Raw genomic sequence first — 14,616 nt, 5'->3', positions numbered from 1 at the left:
TATTATGTTACGTGATTAACACTGAAACCAGTAGAACACTGAGAAGTGAAATATAATAATAAGGGTGTCACAAAACCAACAAATTATTTTACTTCTGCTTGAGTCAAATTAGAATTATGTATCCGGAATGAAACTTCCACAAGCTATGCAAATCTCTAATGATCAATAGTAACAGAATACATCTTACATTTTGTCAGAAATTTTATTTCTATTACTTGTTTTTAACAGACCCATGTTTCATGCTGATTTTCAAGTAGTGTGTCACATGGTTTCTAAATCATTCATCTATTCATAAAAGGGTCAAATACATATACCAAGACTTACCTTGTAAATCCGACCTTTTGTTACAAAAAGTTCTATAAGAGTAGGTGTATGGTCAATGGCAGCATCAATGTAATAAAGTGCCCTTTCTGTGTCCCCTAAAAAGTCATAATGCTGGGCTAAGTAATAGTATGCCCATAATAGGGCTGAAGCAGGCTCCTTAGGAAGATTTTCTGCAACATCTACAATGAAAGACACAAAATGTGTAATATTATCAGACTATAGCAACAATAAAAATATAGTGCAAACCCATGTTCCATTTAAAATTGCTTGATAGCCGATGTCTATCACCTGGCACTGCAGTATTGCCATATTGGTTACCGCTTGGTTGAAGGCGACACACAAGCACAGTGGATCACTTGACTAGTACTAAAATGCTGTTCATGTAATATGGAGCAATGTTGTAAGCTGCTGCCATTAGGTATGATTAGAACACGAGGTGCTTTGTCAGCAGCAGATTTTAAATGACTAATCACTGAACTGCTGCAGACAACAAATTCTGTAGCCCTGAATTTACACTCGAGTCCTGTCCTAATCACAACCTGTTGACGTGCGCAGCGGTCAGTGACCTGTAGCAGAGCTGTTAATCATGCTCACTTTGCTGATAGCAATTAAAGCTGACCTGTGCGAACAAACTCAAAACAGAAAGAATTCAGTTCCAGCACTGAAAGGAAACTATAAGATGTCACTTTTTCTATGCGCGCTGATGGCAGTCCTAGCTGGAACTCATTTACGGGTTATATGTGACACATACAGATTCCAAATCAAAAAAGTATGACACGAAGAAAAGTAAGAGTGAATAAGAAAGCCACACAATGATGAAAACGATATGACAAAGATTAAAAATGACAAAGATTAAAAATAAAAAATATATGCTGAAACTAATTAACTAAAAATAATAATAGTCATTTTGATAAAGATTTAAAAATAAGTAAATATTATCATTCGACGGGATTCAAATCCACGAACTTCTGTATCTCAATCTGAAACTTTGCTACTGCTACAGAAAGCCTTTAAACCAAACTATTATATTTATTTATCTCCAGAACAAGTTGCAACACTCATTTGCAATGTGATAGCATTTCCTCGGATGTGTGTATTATAACTCCTAATCTACACATCACCATGGACAGATGGAATACACCTGAGAAATCACTTCACCATCCATGCTTCACAAAACTTCATTTGTAAAAACACCACCCCTTATGCTGCATTCAAAAAGTTCGGTTTCACATCACGTCATATGAAGTTTACCTACTGTAAGCTGATCTCTGTGATGATGGTAGCTCAATATGTGAAGTCAAATCACATCTTGTGCGAAAGAATCCAGTAGTTTCTGGCTTGTGGTGTGTGCGCAATGTGTGTTCTTTTGTTGCCTTCATTTTATGTACAGTGTGTTAACTGTAAGATGGCAGAGTTGTGAGGGGAGTGTGGGGAGAGGAGGAAGCAAGCGTAGGCTGGCGAAGGGAGAGGAGCTGTTGCGGTGGGGGAGGGGCGGCGGGGACAAGGCACGGCTACCAGTTGCAGTGCTGGCACTACATATTGCGCGTCATGCTTACACGAAAGCAGATGAAAGGCTTGGAAGTAAAACTCGCTTTACATGTTGCTCGCAAACGAAACTGAAACCGTCATGTACATTAAAATCTATATGTATATAAAAATGAATGTATATCTAAAAACAAAGATGATGAGAGTTACCAAACAAAAGCGCTGGCAGGTCGATAGACACACAAACAAACACAAACATACACACAAAATTCAAGCTTTCGCAACAAACAGTTGCTTCATCAGGAAAGAGGGAAGGAGAGGGAAAGACGAAAGGATGTGGGTTTTAAGGGAGAGGGTAAGGAGTCATTCCAATCCCGGGAGCGGAAAGACTTACCTTATGGGGCAAAAAGGACAGGTATACACTCGCACATACGCACATATCCATCCGCACATACACAGACACAAGCAGACATTTGTAAAGGCCTAGTTAACAGAACGCAGCATGTCATTCTCAATGGAGAGAAGTCTTCCGAAGTAAGAGTGATTTCAGGTGTGCTGCAGGGGAGTGTCGTAGGACCATTGCTATTCACAATATACATAAATGACCTTGTAGATGACATTGGAAGTTCGCTGAGGCTTTTTGCATATGATGCTGTGGTATATCGAGAGTTTGTAGCAATGGAAAATTGTACTGAAATGCAGGAGGATCTGCAGCGAATTGAATGGTGCAGGGAATGGCAACTGAATCTCAATGTAGACAAGAGTAATGTGCTGCAAATGCATAGAAAGATAGATACCTTATCATTTAGCTACAAAATAGCAGGTCAGCATCTGGAAGCAGTTATTTCCATAAATTATCTGGGAGTACGCATTAGGAATGATTTAAAATGGAATGATCATATTAATTTGATCGTTGGTAAAGCAGATGCCAGACTGAGATTCATCGGAAGAATCCTAAGGAAATGCAATCCGAAAACAAAGGAAGTAGGTTACAGTACGCTTGTTCGCCCACTGCTTGAATACTGCTCAGCAGTGTGGGATCCGTACCAGATAGGGTTGATAGAAGAGATAGAGAAGATCCAACGGACAGCAGTAATCGTGAAAGCGTTACGGAGATGATAGATAAACTCCAGTGGAAGACTCTGCAGGAGAGACGCTCAGTAGCTCGGTACAGGCTTTTGTTAAAGTTTCGAGAACATACCTTCACCGAAGAGTCAAGCAGTATATTGCTCCCTCCTACGTATATCTCGCGAAGAGACCATGAGGATAAAATCAGAGAGATTAGAGCCCACACAGAAGCATACCGATAATCCTTCTTTCCACGAACAAAACAAGACTGGAATAGAAGGGAGAACCGATAAGAGGTACTCAAGGTACCCTCCGCCACACACCGTCAGGTGGCTTGCGGAGTACGGATGTAGATGTAGATGTAGACACTAGCAGTCAGCAAGAATATGAGATTTAATGATTGCAGCATAGTTACAAACACAACATTGTGAAGCACATGATCACCCAATAAAACAGCAATCAACATGATAACATTTCCTTGGATGTGTGTACTATACCTGCTAATCTACATATCACCATGCACAGATGAAGTACATCTGAGAAATCACATATCACCATCTACGCTTCATGAAACTTTGTAAAAACACCACCACTTCTTGAACAAGTATTTCAAATGCCCAACTTGTAATCAAAAATAACTGGGCTGGTTAAGTCATGGCTTTTATTCCACTATGTGGGCATAAATTTCACCGACTAGCATAAACCACAGGCACGTGGTACCATTTTATAGTTTGGATTATGTTTATATTGCAAGAACTCACTTCTATTGCTCCTACAGATTATCAGATGTCATCTGGTTTTATGATCTCCGTACACACTGTATCTGTTAGACAATGTTTCAAGTTTTGACAAATGAGAATGGCATCTTTCAAGATAACAATGAACATAACCATCACATGTGTTCTAAGAACAGCTCGAAGAACTCACAGTGAACATTCATCACCTTTGGAGGCTGCATACCTGTGATAAATTTAGCCATACCACATCATTATTGACATCTTAATTATGGCATTACTACTTTGCATGGTATTTGATGCATAGTCATTATGCTGTAATAACAGAACTATACTATGCAGCCATCAGCCAGCCTGGCACTGGGGAAAAAGATCAAGCGAGGGGTTGTCATGAACTGTACTCATTACATTACCAGATTTATACTCAGAAATTCTCTCTCTTAAACTATACGGAATAGCTGAAACACTGTTAAAGCTCAGGCACAAAGCAAAGGGATACCAAAACTACTTTCTAGCGTTATATCTGGATAACTGATTCTCAAACCTAGATGCAAGATACATTTTTTTCTGTACACTAGTTGTAGAGAAAAAGTGTTGCAAATAGTCCCGAAAAGTAAGGACTAAGGGTACGTTGACATTGTCATGCACTTTAAGTTTATATGGGACTGCCATTTCCAGTAAGGTACTGAAAATTTGTGGCCCTATGGTATGTAAGGTGCGTACATGTATGTAAATATATTATTAATGTGATGTAATTTTCAAAATGTGGAATAAATATAATATTGCAAGCTCTCTCTGTGAAAAGTACTCTTCATAAATTGTGGTCAGTCTGTCCCCCATGAACACATTCCAAAATCTGACAAAATTTCCAACTTATCCAAGCCATTCATGCTAACCAAAACATTTGTTAGAGTGTTCAGTTTTTTAATTGATACAGAGGGTACTGGTGCAGCAAAAATTCTCAAATCATGCAAAGCAGCTTCTAAAAAACAAATAGTAAATTACATTTTTTGTGACAGTTATTACAGAGCTTTTACACGAACATGCTCTCTTTAAACTCTGAAGAACTTGGGTAAACCAGATTTGCTCTGTTAATAATATAACCTTGCTTGATTAAAGTAGTGTACGAAAAAGGTACAGCAAATATGTTATGATATGCAGTTGCAAGTTCTGAGGCACATGTATTGCTAAACACATAGTGGTCACAAATGCTTTATTCATTAATTAACAAAGCTAACTTTTCAAGTAACAGACTAACTTTTAAGTTAATTTTGAAAAACGACAAGTAACTCTTTAACTTCCATTAACATTGAATCCATTAATTGTTAGTTAGGTACCTGCTATTTATGGGAAAAATAGCGCATTGCCACCCACATAAATCATGTTCTGACAAGTACCGGTCATGCAGATGACTGGCTGTGCCAAGATGACACGATTGGTCTAACTAAATGAAGTACGAATAAGAAACAATAGGTGTTGGCCATTTATTATTGTTAGTTTACAGAGTTTGGAAAAAAGCTTTACCTTCCGTTAGTGGACTGGCTGTGGAAACTACATCACAGAATCAGATTATAGGTGTCTGTGGGTGAATTTAACTGATTATGTTAATTTTGTATCCAGTTCGGGAGAACGAATACTTTTCAACTGCAAACTGTGCTTTCCTTTTTTTTAAAAAACACCCAACAATTAGGACTGATGCTTTGAGCCTTAAAAATTTGAAACTACACCTAAGGAGAGCATATGAGGTGCCATATGTGCAGTCTGAAGAAACAGTAAAGGCAAAATCCGGTCGAGGAAAGCCTAAAAGAAAAATCGATCTTGGGCATTCAGATATTGACTGTGGAGCCAGTAGCAGTAATCTGGTTAAAAGAAAGTGACAGAGAAGCATTTGAGAGTCTCTCAGCATTGCAGCAACTGGCAGAGGTGTGTCTCAAGGTAGTGTGGACCAATGCATAGTAAACTTTGTTGTTACGAACTTGATTCCTTTACATACCATCAAATCAAAGTCATTTGAGAAGCTGATATAAACTTTCAACCCCAGGTATTCAGTTTTGACGAGAACATTGGGCAGACGCATTGCTGATGATCAGATACTGTCTTACTCTTCTGTATGTTGACTCTACCATGATTTAACGTTGATACCTAAATAATTATAAAACTGAATGATTAAACTATTTTTTCTTTATCTTCGATATCCTAACTAAACATTTCCAACCAAAAACTTTTCATTTACGCAACATAATGTGTTTCATTCATTGCTCATTTCTCTGTACCCACAACATAAAATTTAGTATTACAAGTTACCAATTAACTTCAGCTTCCAGTAAATCTCGTGTACAGTAACACTTTAATGTTCAACAAAGTTAACTTTTTAAGTAATATATTAACGATTAGCAAAGTTAACTTACTGGTTAAGGTTGTTCAGCTATGATTATCAACTGAGTGAAAGAAAGGGAATAAATAAAAATCTGTTAAAATTACTTGGTTCAGATACTTTTGATACCAGAATAATGTTGGAGTCTTTTGAGGGCATACATATCATTAAATTAAAATATTTCATTCATTATTGTCGTATATGATTCTATTTTGGAACAACATTGCATTTGGGAAAAGGTATTCACTGTATTAAACAAACTGATTACAATTTTTATACGGTTCACACATGGTCATCCAAATGGTCTCACAATACATTTGATCACTGATGAAATTTGTTTGCTAAAATCATACCAGTTTGTGAATCGCAGTAAGATACACAAATATAATACTAAAACAATGGATAATCAGATGGTGTGTGTGTGTGTGTGTGTGTGTGTGTGTGTGTGAGAGAGATTTTATTTTTCCATTTTCGAAGAAGGCGTTTTGCCTGTAAGCTTAAATGTATAGTAGTCATTTCGTTGTGCTTGTCTGTGACACAGCATCTCCTCTATACAGTGAGTAGCAATCTATCCTGTCCACAGTATTCAAATGTAATGCTAGGACTAAAGATTTGTGTATACTTGAGTGAACTTAACTCTGGCACAGAAGGGAACAAAACTTATTAAAAAAAAGAAGAAGAAGAAACTGTAAATCGCACCTCTGTTAACACACAAATGTAAATTTTCTAATATATGGGAGCAAACTTTTTGCAAGGATAGCAGGAGAAAAATTATGGTTTAACATCCCACGAGTGACAAAGTCATTGGAAACAGAACACAGGCCCAGGATAGACATGGACAGCAAAAAGGAATCAACCGCACTCTTTTCACGGGAACCATCCCTACATTCAACTGAATCAACAGGAAACCTAAATCTGGATGACAAAATTGAGATCTGAACCCTGCTCTTCCTAAATTAAAGTCCATAGTCCCAACCATAGCTAGACTTCGATCAGTTGCTTTTCTAGAAGACATAGTTCACAATATGCTTATGGTGAACTTAATATGTGGAACATGCAGACATGTTACAGAACTGACAAAGAGAAGATTAGTATGTATTCTAAACAATTAACATAATAATACTTTACAGTTTTATAACTAGAAATAGAACAGCCCCCCCCCCCCCCCCCACACACACACACACACGGTTTACATTATTTGCAGAGTGTTAAGAAAAATGCAAGAACCATCCATGTAATATAATCCACAAGCACGTCTGATAAAACCAATGGATTTCCTACAACCACAATACTGACTACGTCGTGGTCAGAGCTGTGGCAAAGTAATCAGTTTCTCGAACCGTATCACTGAATTTCCATTAAAAACTATAGTGTTACGTTTAAGCTTTCTTTATATGAAATGATCTCTTAAATTACCAAGAAATTTTTCATAACTGGTTATGCTGTAGGAAGCCACTGAACTCATATACAATCATCGAACAGTGAATTATAAAACTGTCAAACAGACTTCAAGATGAATTAAAGACTATATTTCTACAATAGCAATTATTTCCTAAAATAAATTTACATTTTTCTGTACCATTAGAAAACTTTAGGGAACAGATCTACTGTGTGATTGTTTCACACATATTTTCACAAACTGTGACTAACTTAGAAAAGCTGAAAGCAAACTGAAGTACCTTGTGCACTGAATCGGCCATAAGCCTTTAAAGCATCCACATATTGAAGGACGAGTTTATGGATGGTCTCAACCTTTTCTGGATCTTTATAAAGTGACCTAAGGTCTACAAAAAGAGGGGGTACTCCTTTATGCAGACCTTGCCTTAGGTACTTGTCTACCATGGTACGGAATGTTGAACCTGTAAACAGAATTTAAAGAAACGTACATGGTGACATTTGGCAGAGCAATCTATTTTTACATAACCATTTAAACTGATAATTATAACAACATAAATTGATAATCCTTCTTAAGATGTGAACTTAGCAGCACTATTACAAATATACAAAGCTAAAAATGTAATTTGCTCACATAACACTGCTCACCTCTATAAACTTTCTCTTCACTGCATGAACATTTAATTATTTCCTATTAGTAACTCAGGTTCCAATGATTGAAAAATACGCAAGATGTGTTCAGCACAAATTCAGTGGTGCCTTTTCTAGTATAATTATGGGAGCAGATATGTTATCTCAACAAAAATACAGTAGCAGGAGACAAACATTGTATCTACATGATGGAGGAAATATGATGGAAATTAATGCAATGTTGGATTACTGATTAGTTTCTGAGGAAACTTAATGGAGCAACCGTGAAAAAATCCTGAAAAGTTTAATTATGATATAATCTTCTCCTTCTATTATGAAAAGGATAGACTGCTACTCACCATATAGTGGAGAAATTGAGTCACAGACTGGCAGAACAAAAAGACTGCTAACCAAGTAAGATTTCAACCATAAGGCCTTCTTGTGAATTAGACAACATACTCACACACATTATCACTGCCTCTGGCTGCTGAGGCTAAACAACCAGTCCTCGGCAGTAGTTTTTTTTTTTTTTGTGTGTGTGTGTGTGTGTGTGTGTGTGTGTGTGTGTGTGTGTGTGTTTTGTCAACTCCAGAAGAAGGCCTTTTGGCCGTTGTCTACTCCAGAAGGAGGTCTTTTGGCCTTAAGCTTACTTATTTAGCAGTCTTTTTGTCACACTTGTCTGTGACTCAACATCTCCTCTGGATGGGGAGTAGCAATCTACCCTTTTCATAATATTGTCATTATTTCACCTTGGATTTTCCATTGTTTGATTTTGCCTAGTGAATTCTATTTAGACTTTTTCTTGTTGTTTCTGACATCTTTGCCCTTTCCCGACATTTCCTTACACTAAAGTGAAATATACCAAGAAAGCCAGATTCATTTAACTAGAACCATTTCGAATAAAGCACTACAACTATCTACTCAATTGTTCGCATGACTGCTGCTTCTGTAACTTCGAGACTTTAACAATCGATTATAAAAGAATATATGCCTTATTCAGCTGGCTCAAATTCCACTTGCTACTCCTCAAATTGCATCATCAGAGTGGACCAAAGAGACAGAACAAGATATTCCTTCTTCAGTTCATCTAAACTTTGGAGATGGGAACTTGCTCCCTAACACATCCTTTCATCCACTGCTCTCCTGCCTGGGTTAACCTCTGTTAGCATAATCCCCTCACCCACCCTCCTCCCCACTCCCTCCACTTCCTACATGATGACTGTTAAAAATTTATTATTTACTTATTTATTTTCATCTTCCAGTCTCATCCCCAAACATAAATTTTGGGATATCCAGGGAAGAAACCTGTAAACAATGTTACATACAGGACACTGATGTTACTAGCCAACTAAATATAGGGGATAACAAAATTATTTTAGTAAATTCATGACAGAAGTGTTTCATACAGCAACTACTGATACAAATGTACAATCTGAGTTTGTACAAATAGTCTGCCAAATATTTTCTATAGGACTGTCATTTGCAAAGAAGTTCAAGGAAGAAAAACAAGGTCTTACCTGAAGCATAATTCAGTGGTAAGCGCTTCGGTGCCTGTGCTCTAGGGAAAAGCTCTTGGTAGCCAGCAAACATACGCAGAATATCATCAGGATCCTTCAGCTGCTGTGCTTCCTGCAACTTCATATAATATGATGTGTTTTCTGGATTCCGCATTAGCAGCTGTTTGTATATACTCTCTGCTTCCCTGTAGCGCTTCAGTTCTAGGTATAGCTTACCTGTAGACAAATGTACAACCAATAATGATCAGTTAAGATTGAAACACCGCAAATAACTGAACATGTTCCCACTACACTGGTCAAAGTACTAAATCACTTCAGGAAGAACCTTGAAAGAATTAATCATTATTCTCCAACGGCTCCATCAAACCACAACAGGCAAGTGAAACATTTTTGAGCAACTGGACCACAGCAACCTACTAAGAAAGTGAGTTCTCTCTCTCTCTCAAACCCCCCGACCCCCCTCCCACACACACACACACACACACACACACACACACACACACACACACACACACAAAATCCCGCAGATTATTGCATCACACTACTATATGCTATTAGGAGTTTTTGCTCAGGCTGTATGAGCATGACTAAATAACCAAAACCAAATACCTGAACCAAGGTGTTGTACCATCTTAAGGATTTAGTGGCTAATGTGACAATGGGAAACCTAAATGGTACCAAGTGTGGGATATGTGATGGTTATTACAACAGGACAGGATAGAAGCAACTTCTGAAACTTTCCTTGAAGACAAACATAATGAAAAGTGGAAGTGCGTGACACAGTGACGCAACAAGCCCTCTAGAAAATAACTGGCATCGGAAACTACCTGCTAGACAGAAGCCACCATACAGTAAATTCAATGCCTGGTATGCTGATCTACACCTGAGTTCTCAGACCAACAGCAACATAACGTGAATGAGGCAAGCTTATATGAATAAAACTGAAGCAGCTCCAAAAGAAGGGAAAAGGGGTGGGGGTGGGGGGAGGATGCAAGTCACTGTGTAAATATTACAGAACTGATGAACTGAATATCATTTACATCTCATGGCTCATGAGAAGTTAAATGAATTCATGGAAAACCAATTTACGCAAAGAAATAACTAAGAAAGCCTGTCATGATTTACTCCAAATTACCAAAGTTGTATTGCAGGAGCATCTGTGAATAAAATACTTATGAAGGACCTAACCACCAGCTTTTTTTTTTATTCTCGAGTCAGAAACATACAAATTTACAGTAGCCATAGCTGGTAGATAGACACAATAAAAAACACACAAACACACACACAAATCTCAAGCTTTCGCAACCCACGGTTGCTTCATCAGGAAAGAGGGAAGGAGAGGGAAAGACGAAAGGATGTGGGTTTTAAGGGAGAGGGTCATTCCAATCCCGGGAGCGGAAAGACTTACCTTAGGGGGGAAAAGGGACAGGTATACACTCACCCACACACACATATCCATCCGCACATATACAGACACAAGCAGACATATGTAAAGGCAAAGAGTTTGGGCAGAGATGTCAGTCAAGGCGGAAGTACAGAGCCAAAGACGTTGTTGAGTGACAAGTGATGTACGAGGGACGGCAACTTGAAATTAGCGGAGGTTGAGGCCTGGTGGGTAACAAGAAGAGAGGATATATTGAAGGGCAAGTTCCCATCTCTGGAGTTCTGATAGGTTGGTGTCAGTGGGAAGTATCCAGATAACCTGGACAGTGTAACACTGTGCCAAGATGTGCTGACCGTGCACCAAGGCATGTTTAGCCACAGGGTGATCCTCATTACCAACAAACACTGTCTGCCTGTGTCCATTCATTTCAATAAATCTGTACCAAACTTTGGGAAGCCTTCTTGGTTACCCAGGCCTGCCAACCCAAAGTTTGGTACAGATTTATTGATGACATCTTCATGATCTGGACTCACAGTGAAGAAGAACTCCAGAATTTCCTCTCCAACCTCAACTCCTTTGGTTCCATCAGATTCACCTGGTCCTACTCCAAATCCCATGCCAGTTTCCTCGACATTGACCTCCATCTGTCAACATCTGTCCTCATCAAACCCACCAACAAACACCAGTACCTCCATTATGACAGCTGCCACCCATTCCATATCAAACAGTCCCTTCCCTACAGCTTAGGTCTTTGTGGCAAACGAATCTGCTCCAGTCCCGAATCCCTGAACCATTACACCAACAACCTGAAAACAGCTTTCGCATCCCGCAACTACCCTCCCGACCTGGTACAGAAGCAAATAACCAGAGCCAATTTCTCACCCCCTCAAACCCAGAACCTCCCACAGAAGAACCCCAAAAGTGCCCACTTGTGACAGGATACTTTCTGGGACTGGATCAGACTCTGAATGTGCCTCTCAGCAGGGATACGACTTCCTCAAATCCTGCCGTGAAATGAGATCCATCCTTCATGAAATCTTCCCCACTCCACCAAGGGTGTCTTTCCAACATCCACCTAACCTTCGTAACCTCTTAGTTCATCCCTATGGAATCCCCAAAGTACCTTCCCTACCCTCTCTCTCCTACCCTTGAAACCGCCCCCAGTGTAAAACCTGTCCCATGCACCCTCCCACCACCACCTAATCCAGACCTGTAACCCGGAAGGTGTACACGATCAAAGGCAGAGCCACGTGTGAAAGCACCCACATGATTTATCAACTGACCTGCCTACACTGTGAAGCCTTCTATGTGGGAATAACCAGCAACAAACTGCCCGTTCGCATGAACGGACATAGGCAGACAGTGTTTGTTGGTAATGCGGATCACCCTGTGGCTAAACATGGATTGGTGCACGGCCAGCACATCTTGGCACAGTGTTACACCGTCCGGGTTATCTGGATACTTCCCACTAACACCAACCTATCAGAACTCCGGAGATGGGAACTTGCCCTTCAATATATCCTCTCTTCCCATTACCCACCAGGCCTCAACCTCCGCTAATTTCAAGTTGCCGTCGCTCATACCTCACCTGTCATTCAACAACATCTTTGCCTCTGTACTTCCACCTAGACTGACATCTCCGCCCAAACACATTGCCTTTACACATGTCTGCTTGTGTCTCTATATGTGCGGATGGATATGTGTGTGTGTGCGCGCGCGAGTGTATACCTGTCCCTTTTTTTGCCCCCTAAGGTAAGTCTTTCCGCTCCTGGGATTGGGATGACTCCTTACCCTCTCCCTTAAAACCCACATCCTTTCGTCTTTCCCTCTTTCCTGATGAAGCAACCGTGGGTTGCGAAAGCTTGAGATTTGTGTGTTTTTTATTGTGTCTATCTACCAGCGCTTTCCCGCTTGGTAAGTCACAGCATTTTTTAAATATATTTTTCCCATATGGAATGTTTCTTTCTATTATATATATAGACACACACACACAAATTGTATTTATATTATGTGTGCCCAGTATTTTGCAACCGCCAAGGCGCTTAGAGTGGCTTGCAGGAGACCAATCTTCGTGCAGGATGTAGGGCACAAAATGCACTGGAGCACATGGCTTGTGGTTTGTTCTTGTCCACAATTACAGGACGTATCTTCTGTTATGAAGCCCCATCTCTTCAGGTTGTCTCTGGATCGTCCAACTCCTGATCGTAATCTGTTTAAAGATTTCCACACCAGCCAGCTCTCGTTGTGTCCAGGTGGTAGTTGTTCAGCTTCTGGCGTCTGCAGGTGAGGCATTGACTTCTTCCATAACTCCAGCCTTGCCTTCTCTGGTGAAATGGTGTGCTTCTCGGATGTTCTCAGGAAGCTCTTTCGCGATCTCAGCCGTTGCTGTGGTGGATTATGCTAATACTGTATGATGAATGTTCCTCTAGGGAACAAATCAACACTGACTGCAGAATGCTTTAGGTTGATTTAAGATCTTATGCAGTTTCCAAGACTGTCTACTTAAAATATAATAAAACACCATGTAACAATAAAGATGCAAAAGACTGCAAGCATACCACATCAAACCAAATATAATATTTCCTATTAATCCACCATAAGCATTCCATATTCATAATGATAAACTTCAAAATAGTCTACATACTGTTTGTTTCCAAGGAGCAATACACATGAGGTAAACACCAGAAATGTCACCTGATAATGCGGCAATCCCTCAGACCTGCCATTTTATTGGTTGCCTACATGCCATTTCTATTTACACAGCAGAGATGTCCAAAGCTAAGCACATGGAGAAAGATGATTGATTAGACGTCACAGCAATTGGTAGAAAAAGAAAAAAATATCCACAGAAATTACACAAAGAGTGGTAGCTGCATTAACTTGCATACAGCAGTACAAAACTGGAGACTGAAAGGAATGCACCATGGGGAAAAATAATGGAAATATCCTAATGCTGTGGCTAAGCCATGTCTCTGCAGTATTCTTTCTTCCAGGAGTGCTAGATTTGCAAATTTCACAGGAGAGTTTTTGTGAAGTTTAGAAGGTACAGATGAGGTACTGACTAAAGTAAAGCTGTGAGGACAGGTCATGAATTGGGGTTGGGTAGCCCAGTCACTAGAGCACTCACTCGAAAAAGGTAAAGGTCCCGAGTTCAAGTCTTGTTCCAGCAAACAGTTTTAATCTGCTGTGAAGTTTCAATAATAATTAAGCTGGCTGTACAGATTGAAAAAGAGCACAGAATAGATTAAATGAAGGAACTTACATGTAAAACAAAGAGTAACTAAAAAAATCTGTCGAAGTTTGACAAAAAATCAATATACAACAAGAAAAATGAGAAGAATAGAGACTGTACGCAAAATTAGGGCAGGCACGAGAAGACTACAAGACAGTGTAGCAGCAGACAGGAAGTTCGCCCAAAGTTGTATTACAAACACTATTATGACCTAGTAAAAGAGATTCATGAGGAATTTCACAGATGGCAGAAACTTCAATGAAAGGGAAATGCAGCAGAGACAACTGGTTGTATCTGTGTTATATTTACCCAACACACCAGTAAAATGCTTGAAGAAGAAGTGGAGCTAGACAACTTTGTAATAAAATTCAACAAGGTAATGACTGATGACGTCTGCTCCAGTAGCTGAGTGTGAGTGGACTTGAACGGGATGCATACAGCCTCTTGATGCCAAATGAAGAGCTACTCGAAGT

At 39.4% G+C, this 14,616-nt stretch overlaps 1 protein-coding gene across 1 annotated transcript in view; it reads right to left on the bottom strand.

Annotated features, from left to right (window-relative positions):
* Positions 1-14,616, bottom strand: part of LOC124804973 (N-alpha-acetyltransferase 15, NatA auxiliary subunit) — a 104,597-nt gene that overhangs the window by 54,908 nt on the left and 35,073 nt on the right. Inside the window, exons 3-5 of the mRNA XM_047265364.1 lie at positions 9,528-9,743; positions 7,665-7,844; positions 325-503 (exon numbers count right to left, since the gene is read on the bottom strand). Coding sequence (XP_047121320.1) covers positions 325-503; positions 7,665-7,844; positions 9,528-9,743 — 575 coding nt within the window. The remainder of the gene's footprint in view (positions 1-324; positions 504-7,664; positions 7,845-9,527; positions 9,744-14,616) is intronic.

This window comes from Schistocerca piceifrons, chromosome 7 (assembly GCF_021461385.2).
Source record: "Schistocerca piceifrons isolate TAMUIC-IGC-003096 chromosome 7, iqSchPice1.1, whole genome shotgun sequence".
NCBI classification, from domain to species: Eukaryota; Metazoa; Arthropoda; class Insecta; order Orthoptera; family Acrididae; genus Schistocerca; species Schistocerca piceifrons.
The sequence above is the reverse complement of the archived record's forward strand: the minus strand, read 5'-3'. Positions and strand labels throughout refer to the sequence as shown.